The sequence below is a fragment of the Sceloporus occidentalis genome, unplaced genomic scaffold (assembly GCF_023333645.1).
Source record: "Sceloporus occidentalis isolate IW3139 unplaced genomic scaffold, rSceOcc1.0.p SCAF_2, whole genome shotgun sequence".
Taxonomy (NCBI): Eukaryota; Metazoa; Chordata; class Lepidosauria; order Squamata; family Phrynosomatidae; genus Sceloporus; species Sceloporus occidentalis.
The window spans coordinates 250,292,388-250,319,394 of record NW_028316982.1 but is presented as its reverse complement, the minus strand read 5'-3'; the positions used below and the strand labels follow the sequence as shown (position 1 = coordinate 250,319,394).

At 40.2% G+C, this 27,007-nt stretch overlaps 1 protein-coding gene across 8 annotated transcripts; it reads right to left on the bottom strand.

The window, feature by feature from the left end:
• Nucleotides 1-387: 387 nt before the first annotated feature.
• Nucleotides 388-26,952, bottom strand: NPAT (nuclear protein, coactivator of histone transcription). Of its 8 annotated transcripts, none has more exons than XM_089512701.1 (19): nucleotides 26,768-26,952; nucleotides 21,444-21,562; nucleotides 21,097-21,157; nucleotides 18,838-18,910; nucleotides 15,990-16,030; nucleotides 13,692-13,925; nucleotides 13,146-13,227; nucleotides 12,660-12,804; nucleotides 11,954-12,045; nucleotides 11,784-11,871; nucleotides 9,405-9,504; nucleotides 8,316-8,444; nucleotides 6,051-7,001; nucleotides 5,421-5,867; nucleotides 4,107-4,222; nucleotides 3,912-4,014; nucleotides 3,623-3,680; nucleotides 1,676-2,801; nucleotides 388-728 (listed from the first exon to the last, which is right to left on the bottom strand). In XM_089512701.1, exons 1-19 carry the CDS (start codon nucleotides 26,802-26,804, stop codon nucleotides 651-653), a joined length of 4,080 nt encoding a protein of 1,359 aa, XP_089368827.1. In that variant the 5' UTR covers nucleotides 26,805-26,952; the 3' UTR covers nucleotides 388-650. The 8 variants fall into 8 exon arrangements, with proteins under 8 accessions (XP_089368827.1, XP_089368830.1, XP_089368823.1 ...); XM_089512704.1 differs by having other exon boundaries at nucleotides 6,681-7,001; XM_089512697.1 differs by having other exon boundaries at nucleotides 5,421-7,001.
• Nucleotides 26,953-27,007: the final 55 nt, after the last annotated feature.

The window sequence follows — 27,007 nt, the reverse complement described above, 5'->3', positions numbered from 1 at the left end:
AAAATGCCTCTTCAAATTCCTAGGCATAGTAAGAAAATTGAAAAGCCATTGTTGAAACAAACTTGCAACATAGAGAGAAGACAGGGGAAGGGGAAACAGAAAAAATCTTCAATACAAAAAGAGTTAAATTGTCAGATTTAGAGTTTACTAGGTATCTGTTAAAGTCTTGGGCCAATTATTAACTCTTATCTGTTCTTCAGCTAAAACCAATTGTCTGAAGCTTGGTTAGATTCTGTCGTAGGCATTCATCCCAAGTACAATTACTTCAGTATAAACTTCGCTATTCAATGGAACATACCTCTCTCTAAGCATATTATGGGTGTTTCACACTATAAAAAGCAGTTTCAACTGATAATGTGCACATTTTGGCAGAAAATAACCAACACCTGGTGTTAAAAATAGTTTCTTGTTGTTTTACAACGTTAACAACTGTACAATATTTACATCATTCCACCAAGTACAACTGTGTAAATTTAACACAGAGCCAGTTAAGAGCTCCCTTATTCATAAGCACCTAACAACTTTTGAAAGAACCTCCTTGACTGTCTTAAGAAGTAGAATTGCAATGCACTGAGTGTGCATCTCAAGCCTCAGTTCAATTTGTTCTCTCCTCTTGAATGTGTCAGCAAGTATTAAAAGGAGATTGCTATTTATTCATCATAATGCAGCGATAACAAGAACTTATCCACATCCATACCAGCAGGAAAGGCAATTGGGAGCTTCTTCTGCTGAAACAAGAAAACAAAATTTAAGCGTTTAAAAACCCTTTAGCTCCACACATTTTATTTCCACAAAATATATTCACCTTTTGAAAATCTATACTGGCAGACCAAGCCATATCCAATGTTTAATGTCTGCCTAAGTCACTGCAAAAGCTTGTGAAATGTTCCTCTGTTTCAAATGATATTGTGCCATTCAGCACTGGAGATAGTTTGAGAAATACATAGGTACTGTGAATGTATAGATTCTGAGGATTTGTAAAGATGTATAGATTTAAGCTTACAAGTACTGAATTGCTTTGTTCAAACCAGTGACACTTATCTCATTTTCTGAGAGATTGTACAAGCACGATAATGAAACTAGCAGTAAGTTAACACTAAGCTAACAAGAAATATCAACACTCTTGTCATTCAAGGCCTAACTTGTGGAATGAACTGTTTTGTATTTGACATTTAAATTATCTACTGTATCAACAATCATTAGGATTTTTTCTTCTCTAGTTTTGTTTACTGTATATAAGCTTATTACAGCCTAATGCTGGGGATGGGATGTACATGGTAAACTGGTTAAGTGATCATTTCTTAGCTGGAAAAATCTACGTCATGTTATGTTAATACAAAAGCAACTTTTTATTTGTTTTTGGTCTGCAACCAAAGAAGAATGTGTTTCCATCCATCAAACAGGCCAGGCCAAGCACTTGGACCCCATGGTTAAAGGCACAAAAGAAAGAAAACATCAAGGAGAAAAAGCTGTTTCCTAGCTCAACCCTGGCCAAATGTTTCCTTCGAAAGCACATGCCCACCAAGTGATTTAGGGAAGATAATTGTAAACCCTACTGCAGACAATTTTTGGAAATTATATTTCCTATTTTGCCTGTTTCATGAGATACTGGAATTAATGGTTGTTACAGAAACAGTTCCAAGTTATTGTATCAAAAAACAATAAATCTGCTTACCTTTACTTTCTTCTTTTTTATTGGCACTGTAAAGTTCTGGAGATCTTTTTTATTAGCTGTGCGGGAACTCTTTTCACATTCAACCAAATCTTCCTGCTTTCTTTTTTTGGCTGCACTTCTTAAAGACTTCAACTGTTGGGTATTGTCTTTAAGAGGAGTAGTTGCACTAGTCCTTGCAATAGCAGCTCGTGAAAGTATCATCAAAGTGTGGGCAGCCATGCTAACACTATTTTCACTGCTAGTTTCACTTGCTGGGCTACAGGCTGGCAAGTCAGGAGTAGCTGGAGGGACCATGATCCTAGGGGTTGTACTGTCCTCACTGTACCGTCTACATGTTGGTGTCCTTACAATATCAAAAGAATCATCAGAGTGTCTATCACCCATTCCCGAAGGGGTACGGGGCACCGGCAAATCCACACTCTCAGGTTGTTTACTAGCAGGGCTCTGCCTCTGAATGTCATGGAATATTTCCACAGCTTGTTTAGTCAAAGGACTGGTCAAAGAATGGGACTGGTTGGGAGATTTTCCTTGATCTTTTTTTGGCTCCTTGGAAGGCAAAACTCCTGAATTTTTGCTATTTGTATTTGACTGGAGGCCTTGTTTTTTAGTCAGTTCTTGAGATAAAGAGCTATTCTTCTCATTTTGAAGACTAATATTTTGTTGGCTACTGGGTAAGGTTGCTACCTCTTGATTTTGGGGGGTTCTGTCAACAGTACTTTCTAGTTCATTCTCTTTATTCGCTGTCTGCTTTCTTAACACATCTGAGGCCAGTCCTGGACCTGAACTCTTCCTCTCGGACTGAATTTCCTTCACAGCAGAACTTCTGTTAGTAATGTCAGGCTTACATAAAATCCTAGGTAAAGTTCTCTCACGTTCCTTCTTACTGGACTGGATTTTAGCAGGTGAAAGCACAGTATTGGGAGAATTTCCAGGGACTAAAGGATTTTCCTTCCTTTCTTTCTGTGATACGTGTGTGTTGCCTACTGGAGTAGCCAGGGCCTTGTCAAAGCACAGCACTCTTCTGTGACTCTCACTCTGTTTGGAAATGGAACTTGTGGTGTCACCAGCAACAACTTCCAGCTTCTTTTTTACATCTCCACAGGTGTTCTTGTCTGAGTTTCCAATTCTGACAGGAAAAATAGTAGAGATTCAATATTTTCTTTTTGGCTTTTTTTAAAAATCTACTGATCATTGCTATAAATGTGTTAGACATATTGACAAGCAGTAATACCAAGATAGTTTAAGAAGGATATTTTACCTTGCAAGCTTTTCAAATTGAATAGTTCAGTTTTTGCTTCATTTATGGGAGTGAAAAGAGAAGAGAGGTACACACACATATATTTTAACTTATGAAGTGGCATAGACTTTATTTTTAATTCACTCTCTACTACAGCAAGCTTTACTTTCAAAAGAAAAAGTAAAACAGGCAAGGAGACTGCCTCTAGAAAGGAGGAGGGATTTGCCTCCTAGACCAAGGAACATGCCTCCAAATGGAACAGGAAGAAAACATGCAGTGAATGACAACAGGCAGGGAGAAAACTTCTTCCACCCATCAAAAATTATGAGGCCTCATTTAAACACTAATAATTTGCCACTATTTTTCAAAACCTGAAGTTGTCTGAACAACAAATGGAAGGCAACCAGTTGATGAAAACTTTCATTCATTGTAAGTTCCTGCTGCTGCAAGCAACGATTTCAAAATTAATTAAAAAAAACCCAAAACCCTGAAATACGTACATTTGAGGCAAAATACTTTTTCTCTACACAAGAACTATTCAGTCATCATTTTTATGTTTGCCAGCAACTTCCACAACCACAGTGCTTAAATATTATCTCTTCAAAGCGTAGAAATGACCGTTAACTGTATCTGTTTCTCTACAGTTATGCCTGATCAGGGATGCTGGGAACAGACAACAATTATGTGGCCTAAAATGGGTCTCAACCAACCTTTGTACTTGGGAACCAGGACAGTTTACAGTTTCTGATCCACTCGGCACCATCCTTCCTATAATATAATTATGAAAAACAAACAGTTACCCATTAACCCAGAAAATATGGTTTCTTTGCAACTGACAACACCCTTTCAAAAGTCCTTTTAATATAGCTTCATGTGAAAGAAAAGGACAATTCCAAGAATCACAGTTAGAATTAAGGAATTGTGTCCATAGTGAAAAAATAAGATTAGCATGGATGATTTATCAATGCTTTCCTTTATGTAGCATCAACACCAGCTTACCTGTGTTTGACTTATTTCTTGGGATCCTCTGAGATTTGGGAGGGAGAGGTAGTTTAGGAACAATTCCCCTCCCTAAAGAAGCCTGTATTGGCAGGTGCAGAATCTTGAAAAAGCAAAAGAAATATAATTGAAGGTTCCTCATGAAATTTGCTCAAGAATGAAACAAACTGTGGGGACTGAATAGTAGCATTTTACCTGTGGGGATGGATCTGAAAATGTATTTCCACTTTGTCCCATGATAGATACAGGAATCATTCCCACCATGCCCTGTAATACAGGCTGTACTGGAGATGTAATTATGATGGCAGAACCTAAAAATGAATGGACTCAAGTGAGCAGTAGAATGTTTGTCAAAGAAAGCTAAGAGAATCTTAGACTGCTTTCTCAGTAGTTTACAGGGAAAGATCTGCTTAGTCCAGGGGTAGGCAACCTGCGGCCTGCGGGCCGGATGTGGCCCGGCAAGGCCTTGGAACCGGCCCCAGCCTGGTCCTGCCGCCGATTGCCGCCGGAGCCTTTGGCCTACCAGGAGGAGGCGGGCAAGGGGGGGCAAGCAGCAGGCAAGGGGGCAAGCGGCGGGCAAGGGCGGCAATTGTCTACAGAAGCCTCCAAAACATGCATTTATATTAACATTTTTTAAAAATCAGCAAAAATTTTTGTGTGTCCTCCCTTTTTTTTTTAATTTTAAAAAAAGTGTCCTCTATTTGAAAATTTTGTCCTACATTTGTCCTGGTTTATTTATTTATTTATTTATTTATTTATTTAATTATATATATATATATATATATATATATATATATATATATATATTATTTATTTTTTGGCTTCGGCCCCCGTTGTCTGAGGGATAGCAACCCGGCCCCCGGCTGAAAAAGGTTGCCTACCCCTGGCTTAGTCAGTAGAAGAGCTGTGTTATGTCCTTCTGATCATCCTCTGATCCTTTAATGAAGCTAAGCAAGTCTGGACCTTTGACCTACTGGGAAGGCACACTACCAGGGGACCATCTATAAGCATTTTTAAGCTCTTTAGAAGAACAATGGGGCATGACCTAAACAAACAGAATGCTAAGCACATTACTGACACTAAGTTAAGACATCTAGCTGTTAAGAACCACAACATATATAAAGAATAACTTAATGGTAAATTCTCTAAGGGCTGGCTTAGATATGAGTAAGTGCTTCCACACAGAGTAGTCCAGCCTTCCTCTGGTGTGTAGAGGAAGTCATGTGTGTATGATTTGAGTTTTCCCTGGCTGTAGCAATAGAGTTCATTTATAACTCATCCATGCTTCAAATTTTGTACATGGGAAATTTTGTACATTTTTGCACATGGGAAATCTTTTTTTAAATCAATTGGTCATTTCCATTTGGCCACCATAGCACAATTGATCATATGTTACCTTCAACTGGGGGTCATTATTACTATCCAAGTGCTAGCTTTTTAAAATATTAAGACAACTATTACTAATACTAGCACAAGTGTCAGCAGTGGAGATTATTAAGCAAAAGTTACCCTGTGGAAAGTTTGGAGACATTGGTGGATTCATGGTAAACAAGTTATTTGTTCTGGGAGGAGTCCGTAACTGCTGTGGTGTAGGAACCTGTGATGCAAGAGCTGTTGAACTCCCAGGCAACACAACCAAATTGGATGAAGTGACATTTGTACTCAAAGCTGCTGGCTCAGTCACACAGGTGGCAATATAAACATTGTTGGAGTTGTTAAAGGATGCAGTTGTTGCTGGCATTAGCTGTATAAATCCCCCGTCCTTGGCAACATTCGATGCTCCAGAAATTGAAAAAACAGCACACTCTTCATTCTGTACGTTGAGTGTACTTGCAATAGAGTCTTGAGGTCGGAGGACAAGAAGATTCTGCTCCATCAATGCTGCATCGCCTATCTTTTCACTCTCTTCTGAAGTTCTGCAGTTGGATGGCCTTGTCATCTTGGCTGGTGATTGACCTGGGGAAGACAGTATGATAGTTGGCATATTTTCTCCAGTGATGCTGGAAACAGCACTGTTCAGTTCAATATCTGATGAAATGAATGGGTCATCACTAATAATAATTTTTAGAGAAACTATACTGGAGGGATCTACATTTGTGGCTTGACTACTAGATGAAACAGTAGCAGCAACTTTGTTACCTGGACTTGATTCTCCCACTGGAGCAGGAGAATGGGACACAGTGGGTGAAGTAGAGCTGTTTTCAGTAGACAGTTCTGTATGCATCTCACTGTCAGAAGCCAGAAACATGCTGTCAGCATCTGCTTTTGTAGATGATGGCTCTTGCATGTCTACCTGTGCAATCCCTGAATCCTCCAAATTCTGTGTTTGGTGTTTTGAACAGGATTCTTGATGGTCAGGAAGATCATCAGAATGAAGACTGTTAGAAGTATCTACAACACCAAGCTGGACTTCTACAGAATTTGGATCAGATGTATTCCCAAGTGCTGTGCTGGAATCAGATTCTAATTTCTCCTGGCTTTGACAGTGAGAGAGAGGTGGGCAGTTCTGGTTTTGTGGACCAGGTTCAGGAATCATCATTGATTGCTTCGTTATCTGCGCCAGATTTTTCTCTGATTCTGCAGAACGGATAGGGCTGACTATATATCCTTTCATAATTTCACTGTCACCAGTTCTTGGAGGGGTTAGCAATTTTGCATTTGTCTTTTCAGATATATTATTTGGCACTGAGCAACATTCGGCACTACCAGCTAGTGATGTCTGTGGAGCAACCAAATGATCATACTGCAAATCAGGTAAGGGTTGAACACCTTGACATAATAGGTCCTTTTCCATTTCACAGTCTCTTATTGCTGTTCCTTGTTGGTTGTAAGTTCCTACATTGTGCCCACCAGTGAACTCTGGATGAGTGAATTGAGTATCTCCAGATTCAAGGGTATTTTTACATCCAGGTGTTTCAACTGAATCACTGTCACTCGTCTCTTTAGAGCCCCCAGGAAATTCTCCGGTGGCTACAACTTGCATCTTCAGATGTTCTGCCATAGTCCCATCACTACCATTACAATCAGTCTTCAGGATGCATGTCTCTTTTGAATCATCTGTGTATGGCAGGCATCCTTGAGAATTATCACCTACAAAAAGAGCAATAGTATTTCAGTAAAAACTGACAGATTTTAAACTTGTCCAGTACTAGGTCAGATGAGTGTATAACATTTTGAATCAAAGTCACCTCTTTTGTGATATTAAGGAATGTTATGCCAGAACAGACATGTACAAGTGACTAGAGCACTATGCTTAAAAACTACTGCAAAATTAGATTGAATCCTTCTTGCTGCAAGACAAAATTATCACAGGTAGAATGTAAAGGTTTCAATAAGACTCTCAGAATAATGCCCTCCCTTGCTCCAGCCTCATCCAACATGCTGTTTAAAACCAAATGGTTTTCTTCCAGCTCTGTCTATATTTTCTCTATATCAAGATGAAGCTTAGATGTTGCCCAAATATACTATAATCTCCTACAAACTTGTTATCAGGGTGGCATTTAAGATCCAAAGTCTAAAGACAAACATTTTAAGCTGTTTTATGGGGGGGGGGGGGGAAGGAAAATTCTGTTAGGTCCAATATAGACTGCAGAAATAATCCAGTTTGAGACTGCTTTAACTGCTTTGGCTCAATGTTAGGGAATTCTGGGAACTGTGGTTTTATGAGACATTTAGCCTTCTCTGTCAGAGAGCTCTGGTGCCACAATAGACTACATTTATTCCCTAACACTGAGTCAGGGCAGTTTATTTCTGCATTGTGTTTTGGACCTTAGTTACATGTCAAACAACAGAAACCATTAGGATATAAAAAGACTGCCAGTGCTTGTACAGTGCGCCCACATTATAGGCGGGTGCAGCTTACGCAGCTCCCAGCATAGACTGGAAACCTGCGCCAGAAGAAGCCTTGGTGCACCAGGAAGAGGTAATGGGGCGCGTGCCTGTGACGCATTCCCTGCAACATGCTGCGGACACGAGCCACATTACTTCTAATGGGGCTTGACTTTACACGTTTTTTTCCTTATGCGGGGTGTATGTGTATTCGGAATGGATCCCCGCGTAAGGGAAGGGTGCACTGTATTTTCTAAGTTAAATGGAAATTTCACAGACACAGATGTTCCTTTTTAAGGCAATTTGTCCAGAAATCCCATCTACATTAATGGGATGCTTTCTTTCACATGTAAGCCTGATGATTTTGTCACAGGTCTATTACAAGATGGAATTCCAACAGATGTATGTAATATACTCAAAAAAGAGGAAAATCAATTGAAGTTCTCAGCCCTAACACCAAACAGGAATGTTTACCTTGTTTTTAAAAAGAATGTGCTTAACCAAAAAATAATACTATTAGCAATAATAATAATAATAATAATAATAATGATAATAATAATAATAATAAGCATTTACCAAGCTCCTTTGTTGCAATATAACTTTCAAGTGCTTCTAGGTTTTCTTCATCCACCAAGATTGCATTTTCTATTCCTCCTCCCTGTGTAGAAATACCATGAGGAGCATTTCTATTCCCTTTGGTTTTACCTGTTTTAAACGAGGGTGGAAAAGAAAATTGGGGATATGCCAAAATTTGATAAAAGGTGTAGAAGTTACATTTAAAAAGGCTGGACTCTAGAACTACCTTCCCAGAGAAGTTAGACTAACACCATCCCTACTCTAATTCTTCATACTGGTGAAGAACTTTACATTTCAACAGGACTATGAGGACTGTATTAGTCTCATCCCATCTAAACAATAGGCTGGAATTTCTGCTACTTTGTTGTGCTTTTAAAAAAAGGGTTTATATTTGAAATTGATTCATCTTCTAACCTTGTGTTGTGTGAAATTTAGCTATCTGTTTTTATATGTAAAAAGGTGTAAACCACCTTGAATCCCAAACTGGAAAAAATGTGGGTTATAAACAAACATGAAAACAACAATAATAAAAAGGAAGTGTGCCCAATTTTGCTAAAAATTATTAATCAACCATATTATTGTTTTATTAAAATGATCCTTGAAGTCATTTTGATCAATCAGACTAGGGCAAAAATGAGCAAAGTCCTCTTATCTATCAAATGATCTCTGCACCATGTTATTATTAATAATTAGAGTCACAAATAGGTGACAGTCAGTTTTCAATAACTTTGAGGCCTTTTATAACAAGCAACTATAGAAATGGTCATTTCAAGTTGGAAAAAATGTCTCCTATCACCTTTAGGGGGCATGTGGGGACACTTTAGGCTGAATTGTTTTGGAGGGGCTTAGGGGGCTTCATATGCCATAGGGACTGCACTTTTCTCAATCATAGATTAAAGGAGGTGGTAGGTTAAAAAGTATTTGGAAGGCCTTAGTTCTTCACATCTGGTCAACATTTAAGCACTCTACAATGCACTCTATACAAGTCTACACAGAAGTAGGTCCCACTGAGTTCAATGGGGCTTTCTCAGAGATAACTGGGTATAGGATTGCCCTTGAGCTCAGGGTAAAGTGAGGAATAGTTCATACCAAAATCAAATATATCATAGAGCCCTTGAAATGCTGGATCTGACTCAGTTTTCTCCAGAATCTCCTGGATAGCTTCTTCCGTCATGTGAATTTCACTCTGCTAAAGTAGATATGCAAAAATAATTGAGAATTCAATTATCTATTAATACAACACTTTCACTAGAAAATGCATTTTAAAAACCAACATAGGAAATATGCCCTAATGCAAAAATCTGAAAGGAATTCCAAAACAGGCATGCTTGCCTCAGTAACAGTAGTTGAAGGGGCACTAGCCATGTTACAAAGATTAGAATCTGTATTATAGTTGCAGTTACCATACTTTTTTTCAATGGAATGATATAAAATACTAGTCTCTGCATTATAAAATAAGTAGTGTAGGCTACTTAAAATGTAATTCTAACATCTAAATATTTCCTTTTCTGTTCTGTCTTCAGTATAGGCTGAGTATCCCTTATCTGGAATTCAAAATGCTCCAAATCCAAAACCTTTTCATGGGTGGCTGAGACAGTGACACCTTTGCTTTTTGATGGTTTTATATACACAAACTTTGCTTCATACACAAAATTATTTTAAAATTGTACAAAATTGTATAAAATTACTTTCATACTATGTGTATAAAGTGTATGTGTACATATGTGTATGAAGTGCATATAAAACATAAATGAATTTCATGTTTACTCTTAGGCGCTAACTCTAACATATTATGCTGCATATCCAAATATTCCAAAATCTATAAATAAATACATAATCCAAAATCTGAAACACTTTTGGTCCCAGGCATTTCAGATAAGAGATTCTCAACTTTTTACACCAAATGTACTGTCACTAGATATCCTATGAAAACACCATTCACTTCCACAGAGTATAGAAATTTAACAGTAGAAGACCCCAACACTACTGCAACCATCTTGGATAGACCCTATCATGAATCTTTTTAGTTACCGTATATACTTGACTTGGATGAGAGAGTAAAGGGAGGTCAGTGCTTTCAGGATAAATTACACTCTTGCCTTTCACCAGGGAATGGTTCCTTTTTAAATAAGAGTTAAAGTCCACGACGTACACTGACCCGTGGATATGTCAACCCAGGATTTTGGGGTCAATTTTTGAGTATATACAGTAAATCATATTGAGCTTGGAAAACTAACTATGTGAGGGCTGGAGTTCCCAGATACCCCATGACCCCCCCCAGTCAGCACAACCAATTTTACTTTTTCATTCTCTTATGCAGTCCTATTTATTTTAATTACAACCACACCAGTCAAATTTCTGGTGAGCTGGTTCCTGTGTTTACTTTAAAGCAGGCTAAAACAACTTGTAATCCTCTATGCTAAATGTAGCCCACCACAAAAGTCTTGTCACTTGCTAGGGATAGGGTGGGCAATTTCCAGGTGTTTGCAGAATGCTTTACCTTCAGGAGCCCAGAGGCTGCTACTACATTTTTATCCTACATTCCATCCTCTAATTTTGCTTTCAGAAACAACAACCACTATTATTATTGGTGGTGGTGGTGCTATTATTATTACTAAAAATTTCTGCTCTCAGCCTCTGGAGCAGAGGATTGATAATTTCATCCCAGCCTCTTCTCATCTAATTTTAAATCTGAATCAGCCTTTTTTCAAAACTGTAAGTGCCCAGATAGTGACTTCCTGTTTTGAAACAAGGCTCGTAAGAGTGTAAAATTTGTGTCATATCCCTCTGGAAATTGTGTTAAATGACCAATGTGTTAACATAATGGAAATTGTGTTAAATGTGTTCTTGGAGGCTTCAGGGAGTGAAACTGCTCAGTTTTTAGTGAGTTCTTCACAGACTCTGGGGAGAGCCACAAAAACTACTGGGGAAGGAAAGCTTTAGCATGCAGCCTGTACTTTGCCAACCCCTACGCAATGCAAGATCCCTGATGTTGCTGTCCCAGTAAGACACGGGGTTTGTCAAATCATTGTGGTTGTCATATACACTGTGGTGGTGTACAACTTCACTTGTTGGGTCTCAAGTTGTTCAGATCTACTTCAGAGAGAGAAATCAATGTTTGTATTTTATAACTGCTCAGCATGAGTCTTCTCCTACATTGCTGCTGTTGTTGTGTGCCTTCAAGTCATTTTTTTAGTTATGGTGACCCAAAGGAGAACTTATCACAGGGGTTTCTTGGCAAGATGTATTCAGAGGGGGTGAGCCTTTCACTTCCTCTGAGGCTGAGAGAGTGTGAGTTTCCCAAGGTCACCCAGCAGGTTTCCACATCCAAGTGAAGATTTGAACCCTGGTCTCCAGAATTGTAGTCCCGTTTTCAAACCACTACACCACACTGGCAACTTCTACATACCAAGCATCAAATATGTTTAATATATCAGATGTTTTATATATCAGGCTTTGGTACTTTACCTGAAGGTCAAGGAATTCATCAATTGAAGATTCTTGTATTGTTGGACCACTCTCTGCTTGCTTTGCTGCCTGAGAAATATTACCATCACTGGAAAACACGATTACAAATGTTTAGCAAGTTTCACAAATACTTTAGGGACCTGGAAAAGGTTTAAAGCAAAATATGTTACCTTCCCAAGAATTTGTTAATATTTTCAGCAAGCTTCTCCTGGAGGCATTTGTTGCTCAGAATTTTCTCTCTGGCATTTTCAATAATCATTTGCTAGAAAATGTATTTAAAATGGTTCCAAGTTATTTTTTTATAATTACCAAAACAGAAACAGTAATTCTCTAAGTACTCAAATAATTTATCTTCAGATCTTTGGTGGCTTCTATTTCTATAGCAATTCTTACTCACATGTTAGTCAGCAATATCATAGACATTGCCAAATATTCCTCACATGAAAGTAATCCTTCTACAAGAATTTAACTAAGTATATTATCACACCTGCAAGAAAATTTAAAAGGAGAGAGCATAAGGTCAACTTATGCCAATTGTGTTTACTAACTACACAGTAATTGAAGGCTACCCTACTTCTACAAAATTCTAAAATAAACTATTCAGTTAAATTCTCATTCTACATATTTGTTCTTTACTGGCAACAAACTGACATCTAAACTCTTCATGATTATAAAATGTGCCAATCTGGCCAAAAATATATCTAGAACCCGCAAAAAAGGACAGATTTGGACAGTTTTTATTTTTAAAACCTGCTTATTTACATGTATTTTTAAACTGTATGGAATGATCATATCCAAATGTTAAGAAGTGAAAAATGAAAAAGAGGGGAGAAGAGTGAAAAAAAATATTGTGCAGTTTTTTAGAAAATAGCTTACAGGAAGGTCACCATCGATAAATTCTAGCTGCTCACGTTCTTCTTCCATGGGTGAGCTTTCTTCTTCTGCTGTGAGAGAATCCTGCAAGTCACAGTCAGATGACTGTGATCCAGATGATCCTATGTTTTTTTTCTTCTGGGAGTCACTGAAATATTTCATATGTTTAAAAGAAACAGGAAATACTTGGAGTTAGAACAAATAGTTAATTACCCAAGTCACACTTTCCATCATCTATCCATGCCTCTTGCAGTATCTGTTGTATGGTTTCAAAAGCTTACAAATTACTAGGAGACAAGATTAAAAGACTGAGAGCTCCACAAGAGAGTGAAAAGGGGGAGCAGGATCAATCTAGTGTTGTAACATGAACACATGTCATTTCCCTGTGCAGCTGTCTATGGATTTTATTAAACACAAAAGATTCTTAATGCCATGCATCTAGGACAGTGCAGAAATTATGAACACGTCAGCCGAGAGATGATTATTTACCTTTTCCTTTTTCCAGGAGACATCACACTTGAATGAAGCTTCCGTTCTTGAAAGGTAGAAACCAAATTCAGAGAATCTTCTGCTTTAAAAACAAGAACTGAGTGATACACATACTGCTACTGGTTAAGATTCTTAAGGTATAAACTGTGGTTTTCTGTGATGTTCATAGCAAAGATAATGATTAAAAAAACATCTTTAAAACTAACATATGTGCCACTTTATTATTCATTGCAACACACAAAGTCAACTTGAAAATACAATAGAAGACAATGGCACTATGTGATTGCATGGGGGAGGGGGGAGAACAGGAATTCTTTCCCCAAGGAAAAAAAAAAGAGCAATTTGCAAAATTATGAGGGTTCAGACCATGTTCTTTTTTCAGTGGAAGCAGGGTTTTAACCCATCCCACACTTCAGTACCAGAAAAGCAATGTCATTACTGCAGTTCAACTACAGCCATGTGGATTTCTTAGCATTTTCATTCTAACCATATACACACACAGAGAGAAGATTAAAAACAAAGCATCTATAAAAAGTTTAAACGTACCACCAACATGGCTTTCCTGAATTTCACCCTGATGTGCAGATGAAGAACCCAGTGGTCTAATATGAGCTGGACTTGGAGTTATAACAGGTTTAAGAACAACTTGTGTGGCTGTCATTGGAAAAGAATTCAGTTGTCCTGGCTGATGAGTGACAGATGACATTCCTAAATTTGAGGATGATGATTGCTGAAGACACTTCTGCTTTTTCATATCTGCAATTGCACTTCTTGTGCGGCCTAAAAGAAGGTTTATAATAAAATAAGATCCCATCTCAAAAGACAGTCAGATTTCCCAAGCCGCCTCTTTACTAGATTCTTCTCAGTGGCTGTTCCTTCCCTTTGGAACACCCTCCCACAAGAGGCTAGATTGGCCTTGGCCCTGTTCCTCTTTCACTGGCAGGTAGTTTCTCTTCAAGCAGGCTTTTAATATCTAACTGCACCCAGGGGAGCTTCTTATTGGGGTGTTTGCTATTGTATGTTTTTAATGGTTTTACATTTTTAGTATAATATTAATATTTTTAACTTTTTATATTTATGTGATGTTTACAAATGTATTTTTAAAATTATACTTTTTAAAAAGTATCTTTTTTGAGCAGCCTTGGGTTGAATATAGGAGAAAGGCAGCACACAAATTACACACACACAGACACTTTGTCTCTCCCTGTTTGCAAATTTCCCGTTCAGTTTTAAATTTCCACAGATGGGAAGCGAGGAGGGACAAAATGGTGCATGCGCGCAGGAGCACGCCACCATTATACTGAATGAAGCTTGAATATCTGCAATTTTTTTATTTCACAGGGTGTCTGTGTGTCCGGAATGGATCGCCCGCAAACTGGGATGACTCTGTGTGTGTGTGTGTATTCTGAAGGTTAATTGTGGGACAGAAATCAAACCAATTGTTCCTTCACTCCATAACTGTGACTAAGGGATGAAACAGACAGGCCAAATAAAGAGGTTTCCACCCACTTTGAAGGTGGGGCGTTTAGATAATGCATGCATTTAAAGCAGGCAGAAACCGGATTGAAACCACACTCTGGGCTAAAAACTGGAGCAAAAAGAAGCTGGACGATTCCACTTTAGCACTGAAAATGCAAATCTTTGATCGTACATATAAATACCTCGATGTGAGAATGGTTCTGAAGGAGCAATCCATCCTAACCCTAAGCCTAAAGCTGCATATAAATGAATTGGTGCAAGTGCGCATTTTAAAGGAACTGAGCTGGCGTACTCAAGCGGTCGGGGTGCCAATGCAAAAAAGTGAAAGTGTGACCCCTCTAATGGATATAGGTATAACATACACAAACCAGACAGTCAAAGAGGGGGCATGGGGTAAAGGCAAGTGAAAGAGGCATATGGGGGACATTTTGTGCTCTGCCAGTGTTTTACTGGGCACAGATACTCCGATGCCCTGTACCAGTGAAGGATTGCAGGTGCAACTGTGTGGCCGATCAAAGAGGGAGCCATCCAATGGGATGACATCTAGGCAGCAGTGTTCGCCGTTGGTGTGTTTGTGTGACAGTGCGCATGAATGCTGGGGAGGTGACAAAAAAATGCCCAGCCGTGCAGCTTGACACTGCGCCATGCAGTCAGGCCATGCACATTCAGGCTGCCTTGGGAGCAGCTGGTGTGGTTTCGACCTGCTTCCAGAAAATGCAGGTTCCAGCTACTTTTTCTTGCCTGTCTGTTTCGCCCCTAACTGGTGTCGTTACTTTTAACAATAAGGTAGAGAAAAAGTTATCATTACTAGTTCTTATTTGGTGCTAGTTCTTATTTGGTGCTTGCAGGAACCAATGATTGCTTATACATCATTATTTATTTTTTCTTGGATGATTTTTAAAACGACAATAGTCAACTCTATGTTTGCATCAGTGTCAGGTTGCTCAGTTCAAATGCTGAAAACTGAACTTCCATATAAACTGCAGTCTTCATTCTCCTACAAGCACCACTCTTTGAACCCCAAAGAGACAATTTCCCCTCACAAAAGGGCAAGGAACCTTTGGTCCTCTAGATGTTTTGAATTGTACCTTCCACTGTTCTTTACTGTTGGCCATTCTGAATACAAGCTTATAGAAACTACAGAGTAAAATTTCCCCAGCTACACAGACTAGTTTATATCCACTGTTGTTAAAAGTTCATTATAGACATTTTGTGGACACAGCATAACACATTAAGGCTGCCACCCAAAGTCCTTAGTTTAAAACCAGTCTCACTGAAATCAGTGGGTCTGTCTTCCAAGTAAATACGGTAAGGTTTCATTGGTGAAACCAAAATCACATAATATAGATGACTTATGACACATACTCCGTTGATGAGCAGCGAATCCACTAGACATCTGCATGATTCTGTAAAAAATGAAATTACCAGTTTAAATTAGAATACAAAACACTACCCATGTAGACTGTCTATGAACTAGTTAGAGTATAATAATACAATAATATACAGTTTAAAAAAATTACAATCAAAGATTAATATCAGTTTATAATTTTGTCACTGATTTTGTGCCTTTTCAGTAGGAGTAGTTTTCAGTTTTACATAATACATCATTACAATTACAGTTTGCAGTCATTAAGGTTTTATTATTTTTATACATATAAAATTGGGGGAAATCAGAAGAAATTTTGACAACAGTTAGAATAGCAATAGCAATAGCAATTTCATTTCTATACTGCTTATCAGTGCACTTAAGCATTCCCCCTAAGTCAGTGGTTCCCAACCTTCCTAATGCCGTGACCCTTTAATACAGTTCCTCATGTTGTGGTGACCCAAACCCATGACATTATTTTTGTTGCTACTTCATAACTGTAATTAAATGGGTGTTTTCCAATGGTCTTCGGTGACCCCCATGAAAGGGTCATTTGACCCCCCCAAGGGGTCCCGACCCACAGGTTGGGAACCACTGCCCTAAGTAATAATAAATAATAATAAAAGTTTATTTCTATCCCGCTTTTCCAAGTCAGATCAAAGCGGCGTACAAATCCAGATAAAATTACAATAATCAATAAAACAGATAAAACAAGATATAAAACAGCATATAAAACTAATACTCGAGTAGCTGAGTAGGGGAATCCAGAAAAACATAGCCAGAGTCGTTACCAAATAGAGGAGGAAAACCAAAGTCACATCTCATGGGGGGAAAGCTTGGGAAAAGAAGAAGGTCTTGAGAATCTTCTTAAACAAGTCCAAAGATGTGGTGGAGCGGAGCTCATCAGGGAGATTATTCCATATTCTCGGGGCCGAGATTGAAAAGGCCCGTTGCGAGGTCCTCACATAACGCCTAGTTGGGACCTCCAGCAAGTTTTTCCCTGCAGACCTGAGTGTGCGGGGCGGATTATATGGGGAGAGGCGGTCCTCCAAGTACCCTGGGCCCAAGACTTTTAGGGCTTTATAGGTAATAACCAACACCTTGTATTGTGTCCAGAAGCAAATAGGCAGCCAATGGAGATTTTTCAAAATAGGTGTTATATGGTCTGACCTGGAACCACCAGCGACCAATCTCGCTGCCATGTTTTGCACTATCTGCAGCTTCCGGGTTTGGTACAAGGGTTGCCCCATGTAGAGCGCATTACAGAAATCCAATCGAGAGGTTACCAGAGCGTGTACTACAGTTTCAAGGTCCCTTCAATCCAGGTAGGGTCGCAGCTGGCGTATCAGCCGAAGCTGATAAAAAGCGCTTCTGACCGTCGCATCCAGTTGAGATGTCAATTGGAGCGACGAGTCCAGAAGCACCCCCAGACTGCGAACTGAGTCCTTCACGGGGAACATGACCCCATTCAGGACAGGTGGACAAATTCCACTACCCGGACCCGATGAACCTATCACCAGTACTTCCGTTTTCTCTGGATTCAGGCTGAGTTTGTTTTCCCTCATCCAGCCCATTACTGACTCCAAACAGGCATTTAGAGGAGAGATGCCATCCCTAGTCACTGCATCAGTCGGAGACACAGAGAAGTATATTTGGGTGTCATCAGCGTACTGATAACACCGCGCCCCGTGATTCCGGATGATCTCTCCCAGCGATTTCATGTAAATGTTTAATAGCATGGGGGACAGAATAGCTCCTTGAGGGACACCAGATGTAAGCGCCCTCTTATCGGAGCAAACGTCCCCCAGCTGCACCATCTGGAATCTGCCCGAGAGGTAGGAACAGAACCACTGGAGCGCAGTGCCCCCGGTACCTAACTCCCTCAGGCGTTCCAGAAGGATACCATGGTCAATGGTATCGAAAGCCGCTGAGATGTCCAAAAGCACTAACAGGGACACGCTTCCCTTGTCCATGCCCAGACGGAGATCATCGACTAAGGCGACCATGGCAGTCTCAACTCCATAGCCTGCCCAGAAGCCGGTTTGAAATGGGTCTAGAAAATCCGTTTCATCCAAGAGTGCCTGGAGCTGGAAGGCAACCGCTCTCTCAATCACCTTCCCCAAAAAAGGCAGCAGTGATACAGGCCGTTAGTTATTATGAATCAGGGGATCTAAGGAGGGTTTTTTCAGCAGAGGTTTTACAACTGCTAATTTCAGTGAAGATGGAAACTGTCCCTCTCTTAGAGATGTATTAATTATGTGGTGCAACAAGGTTGTCACCGCAGACCCCCCCTGAGCTGCTCGCCATGAGGGGCAGGGATCGAGAGAGCATGTTGTCTTCCTAACGCTTCCAAGGATCTTGTCCACTTCCTCGGTACTAACAAACTCAAAATGATCCCGTTTAACAGAATCCACGGAAGCTCTGGACACCTCTCTTCTTGTAGTTTACAATGTGTAAGATGATTACCCCCAACACACTGGGTACTCATTTTAGCAACCTATGGAAGGTTGCCAGGCTGAGTCAACCATGGAACCAAGGGATTGAACTCACAACCTTGTGGTACAGCTGCTGTACAGCCATTTAATCACTCCGCCACTAGGCCACTAGTTGTGTCCATTAGGACATCTCTCTGGCACTTTTCTAGTTAGGGACCCTGATCTGACAAAGCTTTTGGCTCAATTTTATAAAATGTGGGATATTAGGGACTTCAGCCCAATGAACAACCAATTCATATAAAAACCTCACCACAATTAGTACACAACAGGAATTTAAAACATATGAAGAAACTAACTGCAGACAGATAAACTATGAAATGTGAACTATTATTTGCATGTGAAAACAAAGTACCTGATTTGCGCAAGTGTGTAGTCTAACTTCTTCCATAAGGATGACATCATGGCAGGAACATCATTTGGTGCTTCTTTTAAAAAATGACATTAGACAAAAATTTTAAAAACAATTTTGACTGAAATACCTTTAATCAACTCACAAGACCAGGAGAAGAAGCAGACGGGCATCCAGGAGCAGCCAGAAGCTAGGGCTAGGACTCAGGAGACCAGGGTTGGATTCCTATTAGGCCATGAAACTCACTAGGGTCCAAAAGACACTGCAGAAATAATCCAGTCTGAGACTGCTTTAACTGCCCTGGCACAGTGCTAGGGAACCCTGGGAATTGTATACTGTGGCACTAGAGCTCTCAGACGGAAAAGGGTAAATATCTCACAAAACTACCGTTCCCAGGATTCCCTAGCACTGAGCCAGGGCAGTTAAAGCAATCTCAAACTGGACCTAGATGACCTTGGATATGCCACATGCTCTCAGTCTCGGGGAAAAGCAATGGCAAACACCTTTAAACAAATCTTTCCAAGAAAACTTCATGATAGGTTCTCCCTATGGTCACGGTAAGTCAGAAATACCTTGAAGGCACACAGCACGCACACACTCTTAATAAGCTGAGCCTTATTGCATCCTAAATATTTTCTTGTTGTAAAATCCTAAAGCTCAAGGTACCAATGATCATCACCAACACTTCTTTGGGACAGAGCTAAAAGTATGTTTTAATGTGCTGTGTGTGTATGTGCCTTCAACTCATGTGTTGACTTATGGTGAACCCATGAATTTCATAGGGTTTGCTTGTTGTTGCTGCTGTGCCTTTAAGTCATCTCCAATTTATGGCGACCCTAGGTGAATCTATTATCGAGTTTTCTTGGCAAATTTCATCAGAGGGAGTTTGGCATTGCCATCCATTAAGAGAATGTGACTTGCCTAAGGTCACCCAATGGGTTTCTATGGCTGAGAGGGGATTTGAATGCTGGCCTCCAGAGTTATCATTCAATGCTCAAACCACTACACCAGACCAGTTTGCTTAGGCAAGAAATATTAAGAGATAATTTTGCCAGTTCCTTTCAAAAACAGTAGGCTCTTGGTATCTGCTGGGTTTGGTTCCAAGACCCGCTGTGATACCATAAACTCTGGACGCTCAAGTCATATTATATACAATGATACAGTAAATGGTGTCTCTTACATAAAATGGCAAAATTAAGGTTTGCATTTTGGAATTTTTTAAAAATATACATTTTCAGGCTATGGATGGTTGTACCCATGGATGTAGAATCCATGGATATGGATGGCCACTTGTACAGCCTACAGCACCTGGTGTTCATTGTCAGGATCCTATCCAAGTACTAACCACGGCTGACACTGGCGGGTTACAGACTGCCATTTAGTACGTATTCTATACGTACTAGGGTTAGGAAGGGACGGTGCTTCCGCACCCCCCTAACCCTAGTACGTATAGAATACATACAAGATGGCAGCGCCCTGTTCATACGGGCGCCGCCATCTTTACGTATCGGACGCTGTGCGTCCAAACGTGTCGCGGTGCATGTGACGTCGCGAATGCGCCAGCGGCGCCTCGCGACATCACAGAGGTGCCGCAGAAAGAAGCTCCATTTTGGAGCTTCTTTTTTGCTCTGCAAGGGAGCCACGCAGTGTGGCTGCGACGGCTCCCTTACGGAGCAAGCGGCGGCGGCGGCAGACCACCTCAAAGCGGCGGTCTATAACCTGCCACTGTTTAGCTTCCAAGATCAGACAGGATTTGATGTCTTTAGATATTTAGGCCCCCTTTAATGTGTTTTATAGAAGCCAAATATTGATCCACAGTTAGGCAGTAGTGTTTCCTTTAAATATATTTCACTTTCTTTATACTGAGAATAATAAAAAAGCCCTCAGTTTTAACATAATAGTAATTTGGCAGATAACTGCCAATATTGGAACAAGGAAGATATATGTTACATAAATGCTGCCTTTTCTTATTCCTCTCTTGTGCACTCTGGGCAATATCTGAGACCTTCCTCCTTAGGTGTTCTCACTGACTGTTTTGGACTTTTTCACAGTGGAGTAGACATTGCAAATTAGCTTCTCGGGGAAATGATATTTTTTGTGTTTTAAATCTGCCTTTGACTTGTTCTGAAACATATGTGGAGTACAAATTAAGTAAAATTAATGTAACTTTACATGATTAGCATGTCCCCTCAATATTAGCTAAATGCCAGTAATAAATCTATTATTCACATCTCCCAGTTTCTTTGCCCCTACTGTACTTACCTTTGGATTTCAATGTTACATACTCATTCAGTATGGTGATTAGGTTTTTTCCAAACAGAGACTAAGGAAAACAAAACAGCATTAAATTAAAGAATGCCATCAACAATATATTACAAAAGGTCTAGTTTATCAATAGCCCAATGGTTAAAGTGCATCAGGAATGTGGCCTTACCAAACAACCTATCTATATTGGTATACCAATATTCACATTGTGTGGGAGGGGTGTGGTACTCCAATCAATCCTAAATTCAAATACTGTACAAATCATACTGAACTCTCTTACAAACTATAGCAAGATTCAGTCTTATACAAATGGATAGTCACCAATTTCACAAACACAAACTCACCAATAGACAAGCTGGCACAAATCCTTCTCCTGTACAATGTTCTGCATATTCTTTTAAATCTGAACTTTCCAATATAAATGCTTGGCACGTGGCTAAAAGCTTTTCTTGCTGTAAATAGCCTGCAAGAGACAAAACGTTGTTTTCTGTTCTGTATATTAATATGATTAAAGACAAAAGTTGAGTAAAACATCAGTCTAGACTGCTCATAGCCAGCAAGGCATTTATGGTATGTTTCCCGAATTAATCAATTTTACAAACACCAATAATTTATAAATGGTAGCTATATGCATAGCTTGTAAGTACCACAAAAGAAGTTACATTGTATTTTTTTAAATAGCAAGGGAAATTTATTAAGTGCTTTAATAAGAAGAGTTATGATTTTTAGTTTAACAATTTGTTACTTTAAAATGTCAATTATGCACGGTTCTTATTGAAAATTTGTGGCATTTTTATATTTTGAAAATGGTTTACTTAAAACCAATGTAAAAAAATGAACTAGTATAGGCCTGCACAACTTGGCAGTAGGTAGGGGGCAAAATTAAAATAGGCTAAACTTCTTTGGGCCACAGATAGGTTTTAATTAAATTAATCAAAACATTAATTAATAATGTTAATTAGATTAATTAATATTAATCCCTCCTCCTCTGCCTGGCCTTCTCTTCAGGAGAAAGTTAAGCAGCAGGGGAGCTTTTCTTGTCCTTCTCCTCCTCCGCCCACAATTCTCCTTGGGAAAAGGCCAAATGATGGAGTAGCCTTGAAGGGTGAGCGTTTGCCCCTCTTCTTCCTCTGCCACCCAGACTTCTCAGGAGAAAGACAGAGAAATGAGGAACCTACTAGGACAAGCATTTGCCCATCCTCCTCCACCCATCCTACTCCTTAGGAGAAAGCCAGTGAAGAAGCCTTGCAAAGCGGGTGTTCACCACTGCCACCTGGCCTTCTCCTCAGGACAAAGCAGGGCAGTGGAGGAGCCTTGCAGGGCAAGCATTTGCCCATCCTTCTCCTACAACCCGTCTTCTCCTTCAGAGGAAACTGAGCAGTGGAGGAGCCTTGCAGGATGAGTGTTCACCTGTCTGCCTCTTCCTCCACTGCTTGGCCTATTCCTCAGGAGAAAGCCAGGTGGTAGAGGAGCCTTGTAGGGGGAGTGTTCGCCCTTCCTCCTCCTTCTCTGTATAGCCCTCTCCTCAGGAGGAGGCAGAGTAGCGGAGGAGCCTTGAAATCATTCCACATCCCTACCAGGACACCCAAAATCCTTTGGTGGGCCGCATGTGGGCCCTGAGCCCTCTCTTGTGCAGGCCTGTACTAGTAAGAGGTGTGACACATTCTTTTATTGCTATGCTGTAACATAAACCAGGCTCAGAAAAAAACAGTTAAAAAAAAGAACAAAAATCCCCCTCCCCTTTTTGGATTAAACCAAGTTTTTTCCAGTTAACATTTTAATGGGGAAAATGGAATCCTGCTTATATTAAAACCGTGAAACATTATTTTTTGTATCAAAAAGCTTGACAAACCATGTTTTAATGCTTTTTAACATTATCTATGTGAAGTTATTAGGCTTCGTTATGATTTCCATTAAAAAAAAACCTCTGGGAATTATAACGACAAGTTTGTGGCCTATATAAAGGAGTACAGGATTACGTCAATATAGGGCTCTTTAAAAAAAAACCTCTTTTTAAAGCAAGTTGTTTCAGATGAACTCATGTTAATTAAGGGATTTGTTTCCAAATGGCATTTCTTGCACTATAAAATAAAGTGATTAAAAAGAAGCAACTGACTCAGGATATTGGGCTGGCAATGAACGACTGCTAATGCACTGTTCAAGTTAAAAGGTTTAAATTCAAAGTCATTGTTGTTCCTGTAAGAGAGCTGGAAAAACTATTATGAAAAGCTGGAGATCCAAAAATCCTCCAATAGGCAGAAGACCGATCTTCATTTATCATAAGTTACAGAATTTAGATATTACATGACATATATTGAATAACTATATAAGTCAATTTCTATATAAGTAAATGCAAGTAACGAGCTCCAAGTAAAGATACTGCTTATCAAGTCTCCATAAATCAAGTACTTGTAAAATGAGGGGAAAGAGTAAGGACACTGATCCATTGTCCATCCACCAGTTTTCTTGTTTAGTGTTACTTCAGATTGTCTTTTTCTTTTGAAGTTATGTTTTCATCACCTCTAACAATTTTATAAAACCAAAACTTTTAAGACTAGGATGACCTGTCTCTCTACTTAAAGACCAATATAAAAGCACTTTCCCTCATTTCCCCCCCTATCTATGGGAGGCAGGGAGTGCAAAATTGCATCTTTGCATGCCGATTTCACTGGACAGTCACATAAGGGCATAACATTAAACATTTAAACTCAGGTCATGCACCTGAGCTGCATGTATATTGTTCAACATCCAACCTGGGAAGGGACTATATGGTTTTAGCCTACTGTACACCTTATTCTCTCTCTCTCACACACACACACGCCATTAAGCACAGAGTAATCTGGGTGATGAGAGCATAGGCTTCCAAGCTCTCCAGCCCACTTCATCAGATTCATCAAAAATGGAGTCCATGAAAGAGAATACCATATAAAACTTGCCAGTGCTTCAGAGACCATGAGACTCTTTGTTGTTGTTGTTGTTGTAATAAACTAAAACAGCATTAAATTACACTCAGTATCTTTACAGAAAGGATCAAAAGGCAAGAGAAGTCAGAAGTATGCATTTCTAGGCAGCCTTGGGGAAGTTTCCACTTCTGAATTCTCCACCTGCCAAATGGAAGAGTTTGGCCTAAATACAGGGAAGGCATGAAATGATATTGGTATCTTAGCAGAGCCAGACCTGATCTGAAGGGAGATTACACCGAGTGTTGTAGGGTATACTCAGAGACAGGCAATAGCAAACCACATCTCAGTATTCATTGTCTTATGAAATTTATGAGGTCCACCAGTGATCGAAAGGGGACATACTTTCTTAAGATGATATTCCCTCAGAAGAAACACACTCATTGTACAAAGCACATAATGCATTTAAAGTTCTAAAGAAACTCCAAAAGCGCAGTGATGTTAATCCAAGCAGTCAGAAGTGTGTGTCTTGTGGCACAATTAGCCACCTATGACTAAGAAAAACAAACTTCAAAGGAAAACTTTAGTAAAATGGTCCAACTAGAAATGATAAGCAAGTTTGACTCTGTTTAGGACTCACTCAAAAGTAACTCAGGGCCCATACAGACAGGCCAAAATAAACCTGCTTCGGGTCACTTTGGAGGTATTATTATTATTATTATTAACCTTTATTTATAAAGCGCTGTAAATTTACACAGCGCTGTACATACAGTCTTTTTAATTGGAAGGTTCTCTGCCCTCAGGCTTACAATCTAAAATGCTGTTTAAATGATGCATGCATCCTAAGAGACCAGAAACTACGCCAAATACATGCTCCAGACTATTACGAAGTTGAAGTTAATGCATCTGAGGAAGTAGACTTAAATCTAAGAAAGCTCACGCTGCCAACTTCTTTCTTTCATTAGTCTCAAAGGTGCTATAGGATCTCTCTACACACTGATTCTACAAACTGACACGGCTATATATCTTTGAAGTTAGCTATTAGTTCCCAGTTTTTCACTTGCAAGTGTATTTTAAATACTATGGAGCCTAATCAGTAACCTAAATAATTGTTTTACAGCCAAAATCCTGCATTGTTAATATAACTGTGGGGACTGAGATGTCATAGTTACATATGACAATGCCAGTCCCCTCCACCCCAAATCTGCCTCTGCAGCCAGTAAGTCCCTCAAAGCATTTCTGAGATCAGGGTGCTGGGCAATGGCATCTGCAGAGTCCTTCCAGTCACAGCACCTCTGGGTCTTGCCTTAACTGCTTGTTTCAATGAGCTCCACTACTGGAAAAGCACCAGACATGTCATTCTCTAGTGTCCCAATCTGCAGTGCCTCGGAAACACCTTGAGACGCTGCCAGGCTGCAAAGGTAGGTTTTTGTGACTGCGTTCAGTTGTTCATGATCAGAGAAGTGAATCCCCATTGGGGAGTTCATGCTCTTCTATCCGTTTTGGCTGCAACTGGTGACAGTTCCCTGCGCACAAAGAATGGGCCGTGCCACATACAATCCAGTGTAACTCCAGAGTGGCCTCTCTCCATGGGAGGGCAAAGTCATTAGGGCTATTTTTCTAATATGCCTTCTTCAAATACATTAACACAAAACAACCATCAAGAAAGATAAACCAAAGCAGAGAATTACTTATTGTGAGTGAGATTTTAACTGCAAACCAAACATGAAGGCAGTTTCAGGAAAAGAAAACAAGCAGAGCTTGAATATAGGAGTTATGTGGCTATTAAACCTTTGTCTTTTAGGTCAGTGGAAGGAAGGCCTTGGCATTATTGTATTATATTTATTTGTATCCCGCTCTTTTCTCAGGACTGGGACCCAGTCATTTAATGGCAGATTAATTGAACTGAGTAGATGGTGCAAAGCTCAGTTTTGGCTCAATCTGCACAGCAGAAAAGATGCAGTTTGACACTGCTTTAACTGCCATGGATCCATCCTTGGGAATCCTGCGATCTGAAGCTAAATACAGTTGGCCCTTCTTAATACACGGATTTTTTTATACATGGATTCAAGCATCCACGGTTTGAAAATGTTCCAAAAAAAAGTATAAATTTCAAATATCAAACCTTGATTTCCCATTTTTTATATATGATTTCCCATTTTGCTTTGCCATTACATTTAATGGGGCTTGAGCATCCACGGATTTTGTTAACCACGGGGACCTTGGAACCAAACCCCAGCGGATAACAAGGGTCCACTGTATCTCAGAGAATGAGAAACCCCTGAATCGCATAGCATTGAGCCATGGTTAATTAAACTCAGCCAAGGAGGTCACAAGCCTGAATCTAAAGACCTAAGCAGAGCAGTGGAGGAAAGGGGGCACTGGGGAGGCCTCACCCACAGGGCTGCCATGAGTTGGGCATAATGGCTGCATCTACACTGCAGAGATAACCCAGTTTGATACCGCTTTAACTGCCTTGGCTCAGTGCTGTGGGAGTCTGGAAAGTGTCGTTTTGTGAGGCATTTGGCCTCTTCTGCCAGGTCTGGAGCCACAACAAACTCCAGCTCCCAGAAGTGCGTAAGCTCCCTCCTTGGCTGGATGGCCATCTGTCAAAGGGGATGCTCTGACTGGGAGTTCCTGCCTTCGACGAACAGGAAGGGCCCACTGTCTATACACTATACTCTATGCATCCACACAGAGACAGAGAGACAGACAGACAGGGGGCCGCCCTCCCTCCCTCCCTCCCTCCTCCTCCGGAGCGCGCTTACCCAGGACGAGGCGGGCGACGTCGGACGGCAGCAACATGGCCAGGAGGAGGAGGAGGGAGAGGGTTCCCACCCCTCTCCCTCCAAAGGAGCCCCTTCCCTCGCAGAGACGCACTGCGCTGCTGCTCCTCCGCCGCCGCCGCCCGAGCCCAGAAAGGGCGCCCAAACGCCGCCTCCGCTCCAGCAGCAAACTCGACCCGCCCAAAGGCTTCCGGGGAAGAAGAAAAAAGCAACACGACAACA

Coding starts and splice junctions, on each gene's coding strand:
- NPAT (XM_089512697.1), bottom strand. CDS start 26,804: ATGTTGCTGCCGTCCGACGTCGCCCGCCTCGTCCTGG. Junction 7,002..8,315: donor TATTGCAACAAAGGAGCTTG/GTAAATGCTTAT, acceptor CTCTTTTTGTAG/GTGATAATTCTCAAGGATGC. Junction 729..1,675: donor TAAAAAAGAAGAAAGTAAAG/GTAAGCAGATTT, acceptor TTCTTGTTTCAG/CAGAAGAAGCTCCCAATTGC.